This window comes from Microplitis demolitor, chromosome 6 (genome assembly GCF_026212275.2).
Source record: "Microplitis demolitor isolate Queensland-Clemson2020A chromosome 6, iyMicDemo2.1a, whole genome shotgun sequence".
In the NCBI taxonomy this organism is placed as follows: domain Eukaryota; kingdom Metazoa; phylum Arthropoda; class Insecta; order Hymenoptera; family Braconidae; genus Microplitis; species Microplitis demolitor.
In genome coordinates this window covers 2,598,683-2,618,971 of record NC_068550.1, presented here as the reverse complement: position 1 = coordinate 2,618,971, position 20,289 = coordinate 2,598,683, and the positions used below count along the sequence as shown (strand labels likewise).

The window sequence follows — 20,289 nt, the reverse complement described above, 5'->3', positions numbered from 1 at the left end:
TTATTACTTTTTAGAATTATAATTGTTTAGTAGTCTAGTGATTTTTTTCAGTCAGGTATTTCTGGTGATAAAAAATATTTTTTAAAACTTTTTTTTATTTAGATATTTATCAATTTGTAGATTAATAAAAATAATTCATTTGCAATTTATCACTTATTATATTTTGCCATAAATAATTTCATTAATTAATCAATTAAACTTCAATTATTTCTGCAGACAATTATTTTTAAAAATTAACTCAAATAATTAAATCCGAAATTTACATGAGTAATTAAGATTTTAAAATTTCTTGTGGATAAAAATTTCACAAAATAATTAGCAATTATAAAATATTTAAATAATTTAAATGCACAAAAATTTATTTTTCATTACTAGAAAGTCAGAGACTAAAAAAAAAAATATTAAATAATTATAATAATTATTTATCACCGTTAATTATTCAATAATGATCAGTAATGAGATTTAAAGTGGTCATTAGTCCTAACTAATGTAAAAAAAAAAAAAAAAAACATTTTCTTCAAGTTATTAACTCGCAGGAAATAAAAAAAAACTAGTAATACAATAAAATATTAATTAGAGAAAACGAATGAACAAACAATAAAAATAATTTCTTTTTTAATTATGATAACAAGTTTTTATTTCCATCTTCAGTCTGAAAATGATTTTAAATAAATGGAGAAAAATATATAGTAGCTCGGAATTACATCAATTGCTGGTAAAAATATAAGTTGAGGTGAATTAAAAGAATACTTATTAAAGAACCTCCGAAAAATGATTAATAATAATAATGGTCAATGAATTAATTAATAACTAATAACTATAACTATTTTAAATCAATGACTTTTAATTTGAATTTATTTTTTTATTCAGCTTTATGTTCACTTGGTATTTTTTGATCCTACAATAAAACACTTAGCAATTATTTATATTTATTATATTATAATAATTATAATTATTATTATTAATAATTAATTGATTAATTAATTATCATTTAATATTCTAACGAAAATGGCATTCAGTTTATTTATTATTTTTTATTTTTACTTATTAGATTAATCATTAATCATTCAGTTTCTTTTTTCTTTATATATATAAAAAAAATATAAAATTTTATCTACTCAATGGAAACGATTGGGCAAATCGTATTTTATTATTTGTACTATCCGAATGCCATTTTAGTATTATGTTACAATATTTGAATTTTTTTTTATTTTTTTTAAGTAATTATTACTTTTTATTTTATTTTATTTACAAGAAACAGTATTTTTTACAAACAATTGTTCAAAAACTGTTTCTTGAGTGTCCTAACTAAAATACAATTAAAGTAGAACTCGTATCGTAACCACTGATATATTTTTTTTTTTATTAGCGTAATTACATCACTTGCAACAATATTAATAATCGTAACTTTCTTTACAAAATGTTAATAATTTATAAAAATTATAAAGAAAAAATATTCAAACAGACACCCGTGTCTCGTGATAAAAAAAAAAATTAATCAAAAATGATATATTAAAATAATTTTGCCGCAAGTTTTGTAAAGTCGCTGATACTTACCTGAAAAAAAAAATATAATGATAATAATTGGATACTAATCCCATTAAAAATACCCGCAATTAATTAGTTGATATTTTTAAATTAATAATTTAGTTTTTCTCATGTCATACTAACTCGAATTTTGAATATTTTTATTTATAAGCTCAAAGTTAACTGTCGATAAATTGCTAAATCCTCATAGGTATTCGTCATCGTATTAATTATCTTTCGACGTTACATTTTATTGCAGTCATTACGCGCGAATATTTTTAAATTATAATTATTTATAAATATATTTTAAACTTTTTCTTTTAATTTCAATAAATTGTGTGCGCGATACACGAGTAGTTGCACTCAACAATTTAAACTCGTTACTTGTTGCTTTTACTTATTAATTTTTTTCTTTTATTAATTAATTAAATTTTATTATTTTTTTTTACATAAATTTTACGAGCAAAGCCACTCGGGAATTTAATAATTTTAATTTATGCGTGACCTAATAATTGCTTCATCAGCAACTGTCTTATTGGCTTCTTGTTCATCTATCTCGCGTATTTATTTTTTTTTTTTTAATTAATTAATTATACAGTAGATCACTAATTTTTTTTTTACCACACGAATTATTCGCAGTTGTAAAAATTTATTTTTTAAAATAATAATTATAACAATTATTCAAGTTCTTGGATGCATTCTTCTTACTGCTCGTTTTATTTTTCTTTGCGTTACAGCTTGCTGTGGTGTTGCGCTAAAATAATAATAAATATATTAATTAAACAATTAAGTAATTAATTAAATTAAATTAATAATTACCTAAATTGGGCGACTGCACTGCCGCCAGTAAAATTAAATGACGGCCGCGAATTAGGATCAAAGGCGATCGCAGGTGATGAATTTGCGGGATTAAAATTGAAACCACCTGATGCTGGTGTTGCTGGTGTCTATAATAAATAAATAAATAAATAAATTATAATTATTATTAATTAGTATTAATTAAAATAAAAAAAAAAACTTACATTCAATCCGGTATTAAAACTAAATCCACTAGAACCACTGGCAGTTGATGAACCAGTGGGAGGAGCAGCGGATCCAAAGTTAAACATATTAGCTGACCCAGGTGTCTGTCCCAGTGAACCGGAAGCTTGATTATTAAAAATACTAGGAAGCGGTGTAGCGGACGGTTGTCCAAAGGCTGGAGGATCAGCTTTTGGTGGATTGAAAGAAAATGCCGCTGGTTGAGACGATGCAGAACTACCGAAATTTTGTGTACCGAATCCGGTGTCTGATGAAGGGGTTACAGATGGGGCTGGAGATGCTGCATTGCTGCCGAAGCTAAACATAGGTTTTTGCGTCGCAGGTGTGTTATTTGTTCCAGTGAAATTGAAACCTCCGGTAGTATTTTGGGTACTTGGGGTTGACGCTGCGCCAAATGAAAATAATCCTTGATTATTTGTTGCTGGTGCTGGTGTCTCTGTGGATTTAACTGCTGAAAATATACTGGGTGTTGCTGAAGATGACGTTCCAAAATTCGTGGTACCGGTCCCGAAAATACTGGACGCTGGAGTTGAACCAAATAATGATGGAGTTGAAGTAGTTGGTGCTGAGCCAAAAGCTGGTGGTGCTGTTGATCCGGTATTGAACATTGATTTATCACTGGTAGCAGTATTACTACTGCTACCGAATGTCGCTGGTGTTTTATTTTCTTCTCCAAATCCAGCTGGTTTAGTCTCAATACCAAACCCTGGTTTTTTATCCAACGTAAATGGTGTTTTAGATTTATCTGCAATTTCAAAGGGCGATGACTTCTCTTCTGCTGATGGAGCAGCAGCAGATCCAAGTCCAAAAACTGGAGCCGCTGTTCCAGAGCCGCTACCAAAAGTTAACGCAGCTTTCTTTTCCGGAGGGGCTGATGAATCCGTAAATTTAGGTCTCGTGAATGAAAACCCTGATGTGGTCGTTGCTGAAACTAATGGAGATTGTGTCTGTCCAAATTTAATTGTCTCAGGGGTTGATGTAGAGACTTTAGGCTCGGAGAATGTGAAAGCAGCCGTAGAACTACTGGTAGTTCCTGCATCACTACCAGCACTTGCTACAGATCCTGGTGGAACAAATGAAAATGTAACGGATTTCTCTGGAGCTTTATCTTGGGAATTAACTTGACTGTCTACAGTCAACGGATTAGAAAAAATGATAGATTTTTCCTTCTCAACAGTTTTCGGTGCACCGAATGAAAACATTGGCTTGGGTTTGTCTTCCTCATTTACTTTATCCGCAACTTTTTCCACTGTCTTGGGTACTCCAAAGGTAAATCCACTTGCTGGAGTCTGATTATTTTCAGCAGTTTTAGGCTCAGCGATAGTCGTCGTAGGAGCGGAAAATTTAAATCCCGTGGGTTCGGATTTTTCCGTCGATGGAATGCCAAAAGTAAATGATGGTTTAGCTTGAGACGTGGGTGCTGCAAACGTAAACCCATTTGTCGTGCTATCAGACTTTTTATCATCGGTCTTTGCTCCCAGCTGAGGTTGGGCACCCGGAGGAATACCAAATGAGAACGGCATTGGAGTATTTTCTGCTTTCTTGCTTTTGTCTGCAGTAGCTCCAGGTTTCAAGCCACCGCATGCCACGCACTCGGTAACATCAGATTTATTTTGAACCATACAGCTGTCACACGTCCACGCGCCCGCTGGTTTTTTGAATTTATCACCAAACCCGCTGGTTACTGGCAACGACGATTGAACTGGTGATGATTTGTTGTCCTCTTTGACTAACGATTTGTCTGGACAAGGAGTGGTGCAGCAGACGCAGGTGGAAGCTGTTAAATTATTTCTTACCATACAAGAGGGACATTCCCATGTCTTGGCTACTTTTTGGTCGACCTTCAAAACAGACTCGGTATTTTTAACCGCAGTCTTAACTAGTCCAGGCTTCGATGCATGGCAGCACGGACATGTTATTACACTAGACGGATTCTTCAACATACAACCCGGACATTCCCATGTTCCTTCAGCTGCTTTAGTTTTGTCTTTAACTTCAGCTTTTGGAACTTCGGTCTTTGTAGACGTTGATAACTTGCTGGCATTGTTATCTTGCCTTGGCGCCATGCAAGACAGACACTTTGTTTCTGTCATTGGATTCCTTACCAGACAACAATTACATTCCCATTTATCGTTTAATTTAAATTTAGTGCCAAACTGCGTCTGTGTTTGTCCTCCAGCAGCAGAATCAGTAGTGACAGCAGCAGCAGAAACTGTAGAGGCTGATGATAAAGACATTTTTTTAGATGAATCAGACTTGCGTGCTTTACAAGCGATACACTGATCATCACTGTCATTATTTTTTATAAAACATTCCCGACACTCCCAGATTTTAACTTCCGATTTGTCTGTTTTCTTGCCAAGAATATCCATAACACTGCCAGCTACTTGTAATTCATCAGGTTTAGTCTCAACTACTTTTTTTTCTTTGGGTCTCGGTGCCGTTGACGATCCCGACCACATAAAGTTCGTTGATGGCTGACTGCTGTTGTCTCCAGTTGAATTGAAATTAGCTGTTGTTTTGGATGACGTAAATTTGAAAGTAGGCATTGATGTTGCCGTTGTTTTACTAGCGGGTGATTCCTGGCTGGGTTTTATCGGCTGAGAGAAAGTGAACTGCCCGTCTGACTCTAGACTTGTGTCAGCTCCAGCAAATTTAATGGGACTAGAAAATTTAAACGACTCCGTTTCTTTTAACGGAGAAATTGGTTTAGTCTCTACTCCCGTACTTGTACCAGATTTATTGGTACTGGTATTTATATTATTGACAACATTGTTCGAATTATTTTTTGATGACTCGGGTATCGGTATATCAAAGCTCGGCAATGTTGTGATAGGTAGAGGTATGTGGGTGAGATTGACCGTCTCCGCAGGTTCATCTAGATCAACTTTTTTCTTAGCTTTAGTCCTGAGTTTGCCCATGAATTTTTTATCATCGCTATCAGCCCTCAGGTGATACTCAGCAGCTTTTACCTGCGGCGCAGGCTCACTGTGTGCTGAAATTATTTTTCTAGCGGCGAGCGTCGTGTTCGTCAATCTCTGACGTCTCCTCAGCTTGAGCATGTCCGGCACCGTTGGAACCGTTAGCTCTCTGGTCAAGTGTCTCAACCCAATAGGTGCCACACTGCTGACAAAACTATTGCTACTGATAGTCTCTTCCTCACGGGCTCGCTTCCTCGACGCAAGAGTACTCATTGGAGCTTTAACCGGAATCTTCTTGGCGTCAGTTATTGGAGATGAAAAATGTTCAAGTGTTTCAAGAATTCTTTTAGCCGTCTGGCTCATCCCCGTAGTGTCTGTCGTTGAAGAATTTGAAGGCTTAACGCGGACACTGGACCTCTTGGGTACTCTCAACTGGAACTCATTCATCTGTCCAGGTCTACGAGCTGACCGGAAGTTACCGATCGCATTAGCACCTCCGAATGTTGTGTTGCCGCTGTAAAAAGGTGATGACAGTCCAGTTCCACGTTCTAGAGGACTGTTATCATTACTGACCATTGATACATTAAAACTAGGTCTCCTTGAGCTCAACGAATCTCGTCCATTGAACAGCAAAGATCTTGGTGACTGCAAGTGATTTGTAAATGACAATTTATCATTCGTAAATCCTTTTTTACTTGCAAATGGATAAATTATAAAATTAGACAATCCGTCTTGTCTACTTGTCTGTGGAATGAGTGAACTGCAGCCGCTGGTACTTTCACTGGACTCTGAATTGTCATCAGCACCATTTGCAATATTCATTTGCTGCTGCTGATGTTCCTGCTGCCGCTGGTGCTGGTGAACCAGAGGTGTAATATCAGACTTTGTATGAGTCAACCGTCCGGGAAGACGTAACGTAGGCGTTGATGCGGCAAAAGATCTACTGGATCCAGCAATCGGCTGCGGGAAATCCGGCATCGTTTCATCAACATCTTGCTCATACTGCTCATTGCTGTTGATGTTATTGGCTGTATAATCAATTCTATTAATAATATTAGCATTATTACTGGTGGTGTTGCCGGTGATGCGGTTACGCGACTGAATTCTGAAGGTTTCTGTCGGATGCGTTACGTCTAATCTAATGCATGGACGCTTTGACGGAGGTTGAAGTGACTCTTCCTCGACATCCTGCTCGTCTGCATTATCCTGGTCAGCAGCAAGGCCATTGCCACCTGGTGAATTGAACCATTTGCTTATCCACGATCTCTGTGGTATCAAATCCGTCACTTTAGTGGCCATTTTTTTTACAAATGACTGAAATTAAACATCAATAAATTAATTCATTATATTTACACTTAAAATTTTCATACTTTATTGCATTAAAAATAAATAATCGCTTGGTAAATATGTCAAAAAAAAAAAATTTTAATCAATAGATTTATGTAGATGTCGAATGATGTCGTAACAATTTTTAGGTTAAGTACAGAGCATGGCGTGGATTTGAAATATTTTATAAATTCAAATTAAGTATTGTAATTAATCTAAGTAAATATTGTAATTACGTAAGACTAATTGTGTAATATATTTATTTAGTTATAATTATGGCGGCAAATAGTGATTTTGAATTGAAAAAACGCAGATGAATTGCTGACCTATTTTAAGAAAAAAAAAAAAAACCCAGCCAATGATTTTAGCCAGCAAGGCTACTTGTCATCCGACAATCACATCAGTACAATACATATATTTATAAACTTAAATTTCATTTTTTATATTTATGCAATGAATAATAAATGAGCAAGTGTTTAAGTTGTTTATTAATAGCTAATTAAACTCACGTTGTTGGCATCGTACGGCTTCTCGCCGTAAGTCCGTCTTCCAGCCGAGTTGTTGTTACTTCTCTTGGCCATTTTCCACGCTTGGTTATATATATTTATTTATTTATTATTACTCAAAGCACTTACACTTTCACTCTACCCCTATTTATTTAAAACGTAAAACTTATTTTTATAAATATACACTTATTAATTATTATTCACACTCCAAGTGGGGATTCGATAATTATCGGGAGCATTCTTGATGATGGATATATTTTTGCGTTTTAACCCAACAGTACGCTGGTGGTTAGAGCGGGAGTGTAACGAGTGGAACGGACCGCGCATAAACTCTACAATTTCTTTTCCCGATAAGGCGCCGCCTGGCGCGACAATTTCAAAACTCCGCGCGCGAAAAATTGGTATTTTTAAATTTGCTTTTTATCGGACACTAGGTGGCGCTTCTACAGTAATATATATTTGAAAATTTGGTGATTGGGTGTCCAATTTATCAATGAAAAATATCAAGCTCACATTTTACTAATTAAGATAATTAATTAACACGTTTTTAAGTTTCAAAGTACTGACGTTATAACAAATTTTTTTAAAATAAATTCGTGCAGTAAATTTTTAAAAATTAATACATCAGGTAATTATTTTTTGAAAAATTTATTATAATTGCGAAGTCGTTAATTTGAATTTTATTTAAGGTTATTTCTTCTTTGACAAAAATTATCACAATGAAAGTGGAAAAAAGTCTCTCTCAAATCGTGAGTAATTAATATTAGTAAAAATTATCAATTAAATAATTAATTAAATTTGTTACTATCCGATTTGTATTTTTTGAATGCAGTTTAATCGAGAATTGCAAATCGGTGACAAAGAAGTATACACTAAAATAATATCAACCCTAGTACAGCGTGGAGTAATTAATAACTACTATCCACTCTCTGGTCAAGACATTGAAGAAATGGCTAAAAATATTTACAACACAAGTGAAGATAAATTAGCCGAAGTTTCTGAAACCATTCAACTTTTTTTAAACGAGTACAGGGAGAAAATATTTCGTGACATTTCTTTATTCAAAAATGGCACCACTGTTTCGTTTAACATCAGAATCAGACGCCGGCAATAATCCGCCATTTTATTCATCAATGTTCGTACAAACAATTGAATTCTGACGAGACATTTTTTAATAAAAAATCAATTATTACTCAGTTTTATTTTTTTTTTTTTTATTTTTTTACATAATTGAGTAAAAGTTAATAATTTACTATGGTAAGACAAAAGAAATAAATAATATAAATCTTCTTCTATATTTATATATAATTTAACTCAGGGAAAGTAGTTGTAATAAACGACAATAATATAATGGAATAGTGTAGAATAGTACAGAAACAAGAAGACTAGAATTCTTCAGAGTAAAATAACATTTAGGTGAGTGTTGTATAGTTGATAGTTGTAAGCTAAGAGAAAGCGCTTAGCTCTTTTCCTGGGAACGAGTGTATAAGGATGTTTGTTAAATATCTGACGTATTTCTTTTGCGTTTAAAATTAGTCACGTCCGTTAAAATCTTATGTTTATATGTTAAAATATTTTATTTTCTTGACTTTGCTCATAACTGAAAGTTCTTTTATTTATAAAGTTTCATCACAATCCTTGTAATATTTATTTATCTTAAAAATAAACATCAATCATATTATTAACTTACTTAATGTTAATTATAAACCGATTAATTAAATATATAAATAGATATATAATGTATTTATAAATGAATTCTTAAAATATTTAACGATGGCGCGGTCAGGATGGCCTGAATACCAAAGTGTTTATACACTTCTGACCAGGTTTTCTTTTATTGTATTGGGATTTATTAGTATAGTAGTAGGATGTATATATTTATATTACAATATATGAACAGACTTTTATTTATTTTATTTATTTGCATTAATATTTAGGTGCGATATAGAGGAAGTGGAGAATGATGACGCGGTGACGATAGAATACTCTCGTGCTTCTTCAACCGCTATGAATTGCAATACATATATGTGTTATTATTGTATGTATACATATATGTGGAGGTATATTAAAGAATATGGTGTAGGAGAATAAAAGAGTAAGGTGTAAAGAGTTGTCTTAAGTGTAAGCTTAAAGAAGGCATGGACATGGTAGCACAAATGGTTGGTTGGCAGACTTAAATCCACAGGTGGGGGCTGCTACCAACACCTGGGATATTACTTCCTGTCTCAGATACTTCAGCTCTTTACTTCAGTATTTGACAAACGCTTCTTTCACTCGCACGCTCTTCAGAGCGGCCTTTGCTTTTACTCTAGAGCTTTTAAATTCATTACTATTTTTTAAGTGTCATAATTATGGTTATCGTTTGCTAAATTTTATTTTAAAGTGACTGTGTTTTTTTTTTTTTTAAAAAAGTGTTCCAAAATGAAAACCCAATTTTACTTTAATGTTTTTCTTTTTATTTTGTTTACGATAAAAGGTTTGTTTAATTTATTCTTCAGCTAATCAATTTATTTATTAATTAATTAATTGACTTGTTGACAAGAAATTCTAATCGATTATCTATTAACACAACATCCTTTTTCGCAAGAAGAAACCTATTGATTAAAAGATAAATAATAATTATTGCCGCAAGTATTGAGTAAATAAAAAAAACATCAAACATCCTTTTAGTTATCGTAATAACTAGATACAATATTTCGATAACTTGAATTACAATATTTATAATAATGCCGTATTGCGATTTCACTGGTAACCGGAATTAAATTTTTATTTTTCTTCAACTCACTTGTCCCTTGTAATTATACAATTATTTAATGTTTTAAAGTTAACAAACACTTCCCATGAGTTAATAATTTAATTAAACAATTATTTTTTTACTAATAGAAACAATAATAATAATAACATTTATTATTATTATTCTATTCTATTCTTCTCTATTCTGTGGTAATCTTTGTCCGATTGTTGGCATATAAAATTTCTCATCACAAAATAATACTAACGTCTTGTCGTATTTTGAAAAAGAAAGCTATAAATATTTCTCACGATAGTAAACTAATGTAACGGTAAAAAACATATGGCCACCGAATCACAATTTTAATCTACTCTACTCTGCACTTATTAAATTATTCCTTATTATTTTTAATTCATTGCCCTTATTATCGTTAATTCATTACCATCATTATCATAAATTAAAATTACATGTGTACTAAAAATTAAATTTAAAAAAAAAAGTTACCGGTATTAGTTAAATTAGATCAAAAATAATTCGTTGATGCTTAGTCACTTTTCTCTACGACTTTTGTCCTACTAACCGATTTATACCGATTCTTATCTAAAATCAAATGACACAGCCGTGACTAACTCGCTATTACTATCATTATTTATTTATTAATAATAAATAATTAATTAATAAAATTTGATATCATGTGTTTCTGTGATTAATATGTTAATTAAATAAGTCGTTCGAGTTCCGTTAGCTGCGCGTGGCGATCGGGAAACGGGATCGATTCTACGTACAGGATTTTATTTAACATCACATACTTATTACTCGTTATTTATTACTATTATTGAACTATCTGATATTATTAATAGACGTATTGACACGAAGAATATAATCAATATATGTAATTATGTAAATATTTAAGTATAGAACAGTGCAATGAAGTAACATTGGTACTAGACATGTGAGTTGTATCGAGTATAAGTAAAACGCGATCGCTGTCACTACAAGACGCGGTTAATTACTATGAAAGTCAATGCTCGGCACGCAGAACGTACTTCTTCTATACATTAACCGTTAATTTTACATCGCGGTTAATACTTGTTACTAGTATTTTTATCATTCACAATAATCTTTAGCTTCTATATGAAAAAATATATCATAAATACAATAGTGAATTCAATTGTTTAGACTTACACACGATTTAATATTGAAGATAAATATAATAATGCATAAAAGAGATGATGTAGAATAACATTTGGCATACTTGATGCCCATATGCCGTTGCAGGTGTAAATAAACGGGTGAATGATCGTGGAATTTTATCTTTATTTCATAGAATAAAATGTATTATTCTTGCAGTTTATTCTAAAACTAGCTAGGGCAGAGGTACCGTTTTTGGACACTTGAAAAATTTGAAACAAATTTTTAAAATACGCGGCAAAGTGATCAATTTTTAAAATGCGTTCAAAAATACTTTCGTTACTCTATTGCAATAGAACTTTTTAAATTCTACTTTTCTTAATTAAAGTAAAGTATTTAGTGTCCAAAGATGGTACTTCTACCCTGTAGTTTTAAATGCAATGTAGGGTAGAAGTACCGATTGTGACCACTGCTCCATTTTTTGATTTTTTAATTAACGAAAAAGTATACAAGAAAACTTCCAATCTAGTATCGTGTTAAAAGTCTTTTTGAAAAAATCTAGAAAATTATTTATATCATTAAGTATTTTACAAATTATATAATTTAAATTTTTAAAGTGTCCGAAACTCTACTGTATTTATATTTGTAATTAGATAATAAATAGATAGATAGATAATAAATTTTATTCGACCATGAGATCTTGATCTCCTGTGGCCGTTCAAAAACAAAATATTTACATTAGTTTTGCATATATAATTACAGTATTTGATCATATAAAACAAAAAGTAACTATTATAATAATAAAGGTTAAACTGAAAATAACTCTAGATATAATCTTAAAAATAGTACAAATCGTAAAAATAGTAAAAATTGTAGAAATAGTAGAAATAAGTTCCATCGTCAATTCGTGCTTTCAAGTTCAAAAAAATAATTATATACAGCACTGCGAAATTCCATGAACGTAGGGAGTGATGTAAGGCTCGGAGGAAGAGTATTCCAAACACGAATCGCAGATACAATAAATGATTTATCATAAAAAGCAAGATGACTGGTAGGTAGACGTAAATAGTCCTGCCTTACATCTCCCCTACGCAGCATGGGCTGCAGAAAAACTAATTCATTGTCGAATAATTGACCCTGTTTCATATAATAAAATTATTGATATAATTTATTAATAATTAAATTTTTAAATTGTGTTAAAGGAATAAAATGTACGGGATGCGGTTATCCAGGAGCACCAGCACACAGTACAGTAAGATTTACAGACAATTCAGATGATGTACTTGATGAAGAAGATTCATTGATAAAAGATACTGTGTTCCCAACTTCAACTGTCGCTACTTACACATGTGAACGTGGGTTCGAATTGTTAGGACCCGCGAGAAGACAGTGTCAGGCCGATGGAACTTGGACACCTGAAGGCGTACCTTTTTGCGGTAATTTTTTATTTTATGATCCGGGATCAAAGATCGGAAACCAGTGATGAGGGATTAAAGATTTAAGATTCGAATATAGAGATTAGAGATCGAAGATTAAATGGGGATTAGGATTTAGGATCCAGGATTAGTATATATACTATAAAAAATTAATAATAAATATGACCCGGTATGTCGAGGAAACAATCTCCCTTGTATTGGCCCGCCAACAGGTTAATGTTTAACGGTTTATACCCCTTCCAGTTTCTATATTACTTGGTTCCGTTTCTCAGAGCTATTATCGAGCCACCTCGGTCAAGGACATCGGGAAACAGGTCACGTGTCTTTGACATTCAAATAAGATATTGAATACTTATATTCAAATTTTATTCTCATTACGTGTCTATAAATTTTTATTCAAGAACTAGATATTTTTTTACTTATTCGCATTAGAATTTTATATTTTTTTAATAATTACTAATAGACATTTAATTTCGATAGTTTAAATTTCAAATTTTTTAAATTTATTAGGCCTAATATCTAGCCTTTATTTTTTTACTTAAAATATTTTTTAATTTTTGTTAGATAAATATTTTTATTGTTGATAAGAAAAAACTTGCAAATATATGTAAAAAAAAAGTATGCGTATGTTTGTATATAAGGAAAAAGAAAGAGAAAGAGGTGAAAATATGCGACATAATAAAACAAAAGGCTATGGCAGGTGAGCGTTAATACATAAGTAGGTCTTTAAAGATACAAGTGGGTCGTGGGGCATAAGTATACGTATATATATATATATATATATATATATGAGTACCGAGAGTATGTTGAGACAAGGTATATGGTAAATATGTTGGTAAACAGGTAAGCAGGCAGCCAAGAAGACGATATGCTTGGTCGCTAATACGACACACGTTATATCCTTATATTTATGGTCCTCGTATTAGAATATAAAGCAAACAGAGCACGAGATTGGCTAAAAATAATATTTATTTAACTTAACTTACGGATTACATTATTATATATTTTATATTTGTAATTTTAATCGATTAAAACCACTCGATTTAACAGACAAATTCGATTATTTTTTTGCTGATAATGCAGCCGTAGATTTTATTATTATATATATTTATTTATTTATTTAGCTTTAGCATTTCATTAAATAAAGTGGTCGCGATTTGTCGTCAAGATTTCTCGGGCAATTTAAGAAAGGAGGGCAAATGCGGGATTGTCATTTCGGTTTAAGTGAAACTCGTTTGTGCGTACAATTGTTTTGCTTTATTTTATTTTTTATTGTTATATATATGTAATGGAATTTTTTTTAATATTCATATACTTTTTATTGGGTATTCAAGTTTTTAAAAGTCAGACTTGTGTAGTTGTTTTAATTAACTGCTAAAGATTTCCGGAAGATTCATTACCGTGATTCATATGAATTAATTATGTTGAAAGTGTAAAGATTTTGAATTAATATAGAGATTAATCAGACAATTATTTCATGTTAATTAGTGATTATTATTTTTTGTTTTTTATTCGTAGTGTTGAATGTTGCTGGAGGTAAGGCACCGATGCAATCCAGCAGCGCTGAAGGGGGTATACCTCAAAAAGCCGTTGATGGTAGCAGCGGTCAAGTGTACAATCCTCAAACTTGCACGCTTACGAGGTCAGAAACTAAACCTTGGTGGTATGTTAATTTACTGGAACCTTACATGGTGCAATTGGTACGATTAGACTTTGGAAAGGCTTGCTGTGGTAAGTTTTTATTTTTTTTTTCTTTTACATTCAAATATTTACTGAACTATTAAAATTACAACAAAAACTCACTTATGCAATTTTGTAGGAAATTTAATACTCTACAAAAAAGGACTCTATTAATTTTTCCGTAAATTTATTAATTTACGAGTTATAAATTTTTTTAATCAGTAAATTTTTTCAAAAATTATGACTTACTTTTTTTCACAGAACTTTGAATTTAAATTGTGGCTTAAATATTAAAGAAACGATAAAAATAAATAAATAGAATTTTGTAGGAAATTAAATTTTCTATAAAAAATATTCTTATCAATTATCACGTTAATCCGATAGTTTAGGCGCTAGAAGCTTTGGAGTGTTAAATTTTGCTAAGTGCTTACGTCAAATGATCGTATAAAAAAACAATAAAATGCATATTGGAATATATTGTGGCCAATAAAAAAAATTAAATATCTTTGAAGAAAAAAAAAGTAATAAAATAGATTTCTTACAATTTAACAGTAAAACGCCTTCTTGAATAGAAAAAATTTCTTGAGAAGATGAAAAAGAAACGGTTGAATGACTATCTCAATTTCTTTAGTCTCTCGAACTTTCCACAATTAGAGCAGATCGATAGCAATTTATCAAAACCAATTTGCAAAACCCAAGTCATCAAAAAGAAAAAAAAACCATATTTTTCTAATCAACGAACTGGAAAATGTCAGTCATTAAATTAGTTGACGATTCGCGTTAAATTATTAATATAAAAATTTTTAAAACAATCGTTAATTTTTTTTATCCATAATCATACACTCCTAGAATGAATATCTAGTGACTGCAAAGTATAATGAATTGTTATAAAAATTTAATGATAATGGTAACAAGTAATGAGATATTAAATCTAAAATAATAAAGTTATATTTTAGAAATTTAAGTTCGATATACTTAGAATCAGTCAGTGAGAGTCTTTCACTTACTTTCGATAGTTAGAAAATGCCGGAAAACTAAAGCCCGGCACCAGATAGTCTGTAGTGCTGATGATTATAGTAGCGGTATCGAAGATTGATAAGCATTGCGTGTTAATTCAGACGCATCAAGTTGCATTCTCTTTAGTAATGAGTACTCCTGCTACTGATTATAAATTTTCCCGCTCGCACATCCATACTCTTAATAACAATAATAATAAAAGTAATTAACGTAAACAAAAAATATTATAGAGGAATCACGGGCTTACCTATCATTGACAAATGTGGCTATCTTAATGTATCACGGGTGAAATACTTAGTAGGCCATTGTTAGATATGGATATCAACCACCAAAGACCAGCAAGCCGCATAATAAATAAAAACTAACAAAAGATTATTGATAATAATCTCTTTCTTCCTTTTTCAATCGACCTTCTATTCAATTCTATTTACACTTTACTATTTACTAATATAGCAATTACTGAAGTACATCAATTACAAGTGAAAGCTCACTCCATACTAATTATGACAAATTTATCTTATCACAAATTATTATATATTTATTTATTTATTTATTCATTTATGTGATTGTTTGTTTGTTAATATTCAGACGGTACTTCTGGAACAATAGTCGTACGCGTCGGTAATAATCGCCCGGATCTTGGTACAAATCCTATTTGTAATAAATTTTCCGGGCCTCTTGAAGAAGGACAGCCATTATTTTTACCATGCAACCCACCAATGCCTGGCGCATTTGTGTCCGTGCATTTAGAAGCTTCCTCCCATACGCCGACTCCTGTTCAGTTGTCACTCTGCGAAGCTTTCGTTTATACTGATCAGGTATTGACTATTTCCAATATTCTATTTTCAAATTTATTATAATTTTGCTTATTTTTATTCAAAGGCTTTGCCGATAGAAAGGTGTCCGCAATTCCGCGATCAGCCGCCGGGATCCACGGCGACTTATAATGGAAAATGTTACATATTTTACAATCGCCAGCCGATGCAATTCCGCGAAGCTCTTGCGTTTTGTCGTGCCCGAGGTGGTACTTTGGTTGACGAGAGCAATCCAGCTCTCCAGGGTTTCATATCATGGGAACTGTGGCGTCGTCATCGGAGTGATACCTCGAGCCAGTACTGGATGGGCGCAGTACGTGATTCTAAGGACAAAAGTATCTGGAGATGGACCGGAAGTGGTGAAGAAGTAGCAGTGTCGTTCTGGAGTCTGCCTCAAGGGAGTCAGGAAGACTGCGCGCGTTACGATGGCAGCAGAGGGTGGCTTTGGTCCGACACACCCTGTACCGCACGGCTTAATTATATTTGCCAGCATCGTAAGTATTCATATTATTAAATAAATAAAATAATAGATATAAATTATGGGTCTTATTGACTTTCAGAACCGCGTGCTTGTGGCAGACCCGAGCAACCGCCAAACTCAACGATGATTATCACAAATCAAAGTGACGATTCTCCATCAACGTCATCCTTATCTTCATCAGGAAATAATTATCAAGTTGGCGCAACAGTTGCATACAGTTGTAATGCAGGAAGTCTTTTGATAGGGCCGTCAACTCGTACATGCTTAGACACTGGATTTTACAATGAATTCCCACCAGTTTGTAAAAGTATTGAATGCGGTTTTCCAGCGAGCATTAAACATGGAGAGTATACGCTTATCAACAATACCGTGACTTACTTGAGCCAAGTTCTTTATTCCTGTGAAGATGGTTACGAAATGACAGGTTAAATTACTAGTTATTGTCATTATGATAATTAGCATCATCATCATAATTATTATTGCTACTTATTTAAATATTTTATTTTATTTATTTAAGTTATAGCATTTTCTTTTTTTACCTTATTTAGATATTTATTAGATAACGGAACTTTTTTTTGTAGGTCGAGCACGGCTCACGTGTGACATCGACGAGCGTTGGAACGGACCACCACCGCGATGCGAGCCCATTCGCTGTGACCCACCTCCGCTGGTGACTCACAGCACTGTCCAACTCGATGAAATGAATACCGACAATAATAATCTTGATAAAAATACTAATCGCAGTCTAATTGTGGGCAGCATTGTCACTTACACCTGCGACAAGGGCTACAAAGTATCAGGCACCCGACAAATTTTATGCTTACCTACCGGATTGTATGATCATCCCGCCCCGGTTTGCTTGCGTAAGCATTCAATTCATCCTCAATTATTATGAATCCAATAAAAAATACATTCTATTAAATAAGTAATTGACGATTATTTCAGTCGAGGAAATTCGCACGACAGTCCGATCTACAACACGACCGCCTGTTACGCGCGGTAAGCCGTTTTACCCCGCACGAACGCGCACAACAACAGAATCATCTTCAACGGATGCTAATATTCCCACTGAGGATAAAATTTCTATTGCTGAATTGCCGGCTACTGTGCGTGAGGCTGCGGTCAGAAAACCGCCGATTTCTCTTCACAGACCCGCTTCCTCCTCTTCCTCGTCTTCATCATCGTCGCCAGCTCTCAATAATAATAATAATGACGACGATCATCCGCAAGACAATGAGATCTCAGCAAGTGGAGTAGATAATGCTCGTGCTAAAATAGCATCCGGTGTATCAGAACCTACGGGTCCATACCGCGTTGACACTACGACTTACCAAGCAAAACTGAGTCTTGGTGGTATGATTGCTCTAGGTGTCGTCGGTTCAATAATAATTGTCTCCGTTATTGCCACCACCGTAGTAGTTCTTATGAAGAGGTAAGTTTTGAATGAACTATTTATTTTTTCATTTATTATTTTATTATTTTCACGAGTGTGATAATACTGACGATGAATTTGCTTTCGAGCTTTTGATTTGTCCTTACACCAGTTTCGCACTGTTGTACATAACATTTTTAATCTACAGTAATAAATGTATTTAAATAAAAATAAGATTGAGTTAATATTTGCAAAGGACAGTGCGGACGTGTATATTAATATATTTTAATGAATTAATAAAACTAATGTAGTTTAACACTATAAATAAAATGATAGTAAAAATGTATAAATGCGTGTGATGGTTAGCGGCAACGGCAGAGTTCGAGGAAGACGTCGCCGTCGTGGTGGTCTCGGCGGGGTTGGTGCGCTCGGTAGTGGCGATGGTTTGGCCGGTGGTCTTGGTAGATCAGACGCCTCGGGGATGCCTTCCCGTTGGTACACTCTCTTGGCGCTTCCATTCCCCGACCAGCACCTCGGGCGGCGTGATCTCACTGCTCGTCGTGCTGCCGATCATCCTTACTCTTTCAATCTATCAGCGGCACAACGCGCTGGCTACTTTTCCAATCCCTCTTTGTAACATTTAACTCGTTGCCAGTAAACTAAAAAATCAAAAAAAAAATATATATTAGATAATTAAAAATTAAAAAAAAAATGAATACAAGTACCTAGAAAATATGCCATGACCCACTACCTAATCGCCCAACTACCGCCTTCTTCTACACACCATCACCAACTCAATATCAATCAACGTCTCTACTCGACACCGTCAAAATCAGTGTACACTGACGTGTTTTAGTAAAGGTAAATTCATTAATTGCTGATGAAGAACACACATCAAAACACACACACCCACACATCATCAGTCAGGTGAAATGGAAACTGTGAAAAAAATATGCACTATTATTTTTAATTAATTACGCACATTTTTTTAAAGATACTGAAATTAGTCGTCAAAAAATTTTTGGATTTTTTTAAAAACGACGCCAAAAAATTGCACTTATGGTTTTTTAAATTTTCTACACGTGCATATTTTTAGTTTTTTTTTTTTCTTTAAATTAAATTCTTAAAAAAAAAATTCAAAAAATGTTAATAGTCTGCTAACTTCAGGATCATTTTTTTAGCATCTAGAGATTCTAGATGAGAGTTGATGGCCTTACCCCACTTAAAACCGCACGCATTTTCATCAAATGCACTCTATTATTATTATTTTTTCTACCATTGTCTCTAATTAGCAGCAGTTGTCACTAGCCTAGATTTTTTATCAGCATTTCGCACGCATAGGGGATTATCTGCAGGCATTGAAATTCCTTAGATATTTTATTCATCATTAAAAGTCATGACGTCATGATACTTATTAGCAATTCTTAGACAATTAAATTTGTCCGACATATTTTTATGAATTGATTATTTATTATTCTAGGACTCGAGGAGGCGGCAAACATTACAGACATCGAGCGTCCCCGGATTGCAACACCGTAGCAAGTTTTGACAGCAGCTCGTCGGAAAGTCGCGGTGGACTTAACAGATACTACCGTCAGGCATGGGAAAACTTGCACGAGGCCACTGGACAGAAAGCCAACCCTCCATTGAGACGCAAAGACACTCTCGACGATCCTAATTACCGCGATAACTATCGTGGTAACGAGAACAATAACACTGGAGGTGATGATCCTAGTGCTTTTGCTGGTAACAAGCATTCTAATGACAAGAAACGACATCATCATCACCATCACCATCACCACGGATCGACAACGAACTCAGAGTGGCGACAGTCTCAGACTCACCACCGATATTAAATACTTAATATTTTATATAAATAAATACTATATATAAATATACTTAATAATATTAATTAATGATTAATAAATAATTAACATTATTGTAAATAATTTTGAGTTCGTGTTACGGCTCAGGAATATTTTATCCTGATGGAAAACATGCCAAAAAATAATATTCTATTTATGTTATTTTCAAATACTAATATAAGATAAATTTGCTGAGTTAAATTTATGTTTTTTTTTAAATTTATATATATTTTATATTTTAAAATTTTATTTGACACTTTTTTGAGGCCATAATGGACACCTTGGCCTCACCTTTGTCGGGATTATAAGGATAGGCTAATGTGGTCCATTTGGTGATAAATTTCTTTTTTATTTTATGACTGACGAATTTTGATTGACTACTGATTGATATGCATATATATATATATATAATTATATATATATTTTCGTTCTTTAATGTA

At 32.9% G+C, this 20,289-nt stretch overlaps 2 protein-coding genes and 1 long non-coding RNA gene across 4 annotated transcripts; 2 read left to right on the top strand and 1 right to left on the bottom strand.

Annotated features, from left to right (window-relative positions):
• Nucleotides 1-522: 522 nt before the first annotated feature.
• On the bottom strand, nt 523-7,639 carry LOC103579149 (nuclear pore complex protein Nup153). Its single transcript, XM_008560461.3, has 4 exons — nt 7,325-7,639; nt 2,550-6,803; nt 2,347-2,474; nt 523-2,281 (listed from the first exon to the last, which is right to left on the bottom strand). The coding sequence occupies exons 1-4, from the start codon at nt 7,394-7,396 to the stop codon at nt 2,209-2,211; spliced, it is 4,527 nt and encodes a 1,508-aa protein (XP_008558683.1). The 5' UTR covers nt 7,397-7,639; the 3' UTR covers nt 523-2,208.
• A 143-nt stretch (nt 7,640-7,782) lies between these two features.
• On the top strand, nt 7,783-8,981 carry LOC103579148 (uncharacterized). Its single transcript, XR_008403872.1, has 3 exons — nt 7,783-7,949; nt 8,011-8,070; nt 8,154-8,981. It is a non-coding gene; the product is annotated as an uncharacterized LOC103579148 (long non-coding RNA).
• A 337-nt stretch (nt 8,982-9,318) lies between these two features.
• On the top strand, nt 9,319-20,251 carry LOC103579171 (uncharacterized). Of its 2 annotated transcripts, XR_008403871.1 has the most exons (10): nt 9,319-9,797; nt 12,386-12,619; nt 14,138-14,350; nt 15,905-16,134; nt 16,199-16,625; nt 16,692-17,036; nt 17,194-17,475; nt 17,558-18,044; nt 18,351-18,845; nt 19,465-19,549. XR_008403871.1 is itself a non-coding variant. In XM_053739954.1 (9 exons), exons 1-9 carry the CDS (start codon nt 9,743-9,745, stop codon nt 19,838-19,840), a joined length of 2,649 nt encoding a protein of 882 aa, XP_053595929.1. In that variant the 5' UTR covers nt 9,350-9,742; the 3' UTR covers nt 19,841-20,251. The 2 variants fall into 2 exon arrangements, 1 of the variants encoding a protein (XP_053595929.1); XM_053739954.1 differs by lacking the exon at nt 18,351-18,845 and having other exon boundaries at nt 9,350-9,797; nt 19,465-20,251.
• The last annotated feature ends 38 nt before the right edge of the window (nt 20,252-20,289 follow it).

What these genes read in the sequence shown, in the direction of transcription:
- LOC103579149 (XM_008560461.3), bottom strand. Translation starts at nt 7,396, where the DNA reads ATGGCCAAGAGAAGTAACAACAACTCGGCTGGAAGACGGACTTACGGC. An exon ending in AGCCGTACGATGCCAACAAC is followed by an intron (nt 6,804 to 7,324) that starts GTGAGTTTAATT and finishes GTTTAATTTCAG; the next exon opens with TCATTTGTAAAAAAAATGGC. An exon ending in AGTGCAGTCGCCCAATTTAG is followed by an intron (nt 2,282 to 2,346) that starts GTAATTATTAAT and finishes TTATTATTTTAG; the next exon opens with CGCAACACCACAGCAAGCTG.
- LOC103579171 (XM_053739954.1), top strand. Translation starts at nt 9,743, where the DNA reads ATGAAAACCCAATTTTACTTTAATGTTTTTCTTTTTATTTTGTTTACG. An exon ending in TATTTTGTTTACGATAAAAG is followed by an intron (nt 9,798 to 12,385) that starts GTTTGTTTAATT and finishes ATTGTGTTAAAG; the next exon opens with GAATAAAATGTACGGGATGC. An exon ending in AGATGGTTACGAAATGACAG is followed by an intron (nt 17,037 to 17,193) that starts GTTAAATTACTA and finishes TTTTTTTTGTAG; the next exon opens with GTCGAGCACGGCTCACGTGT.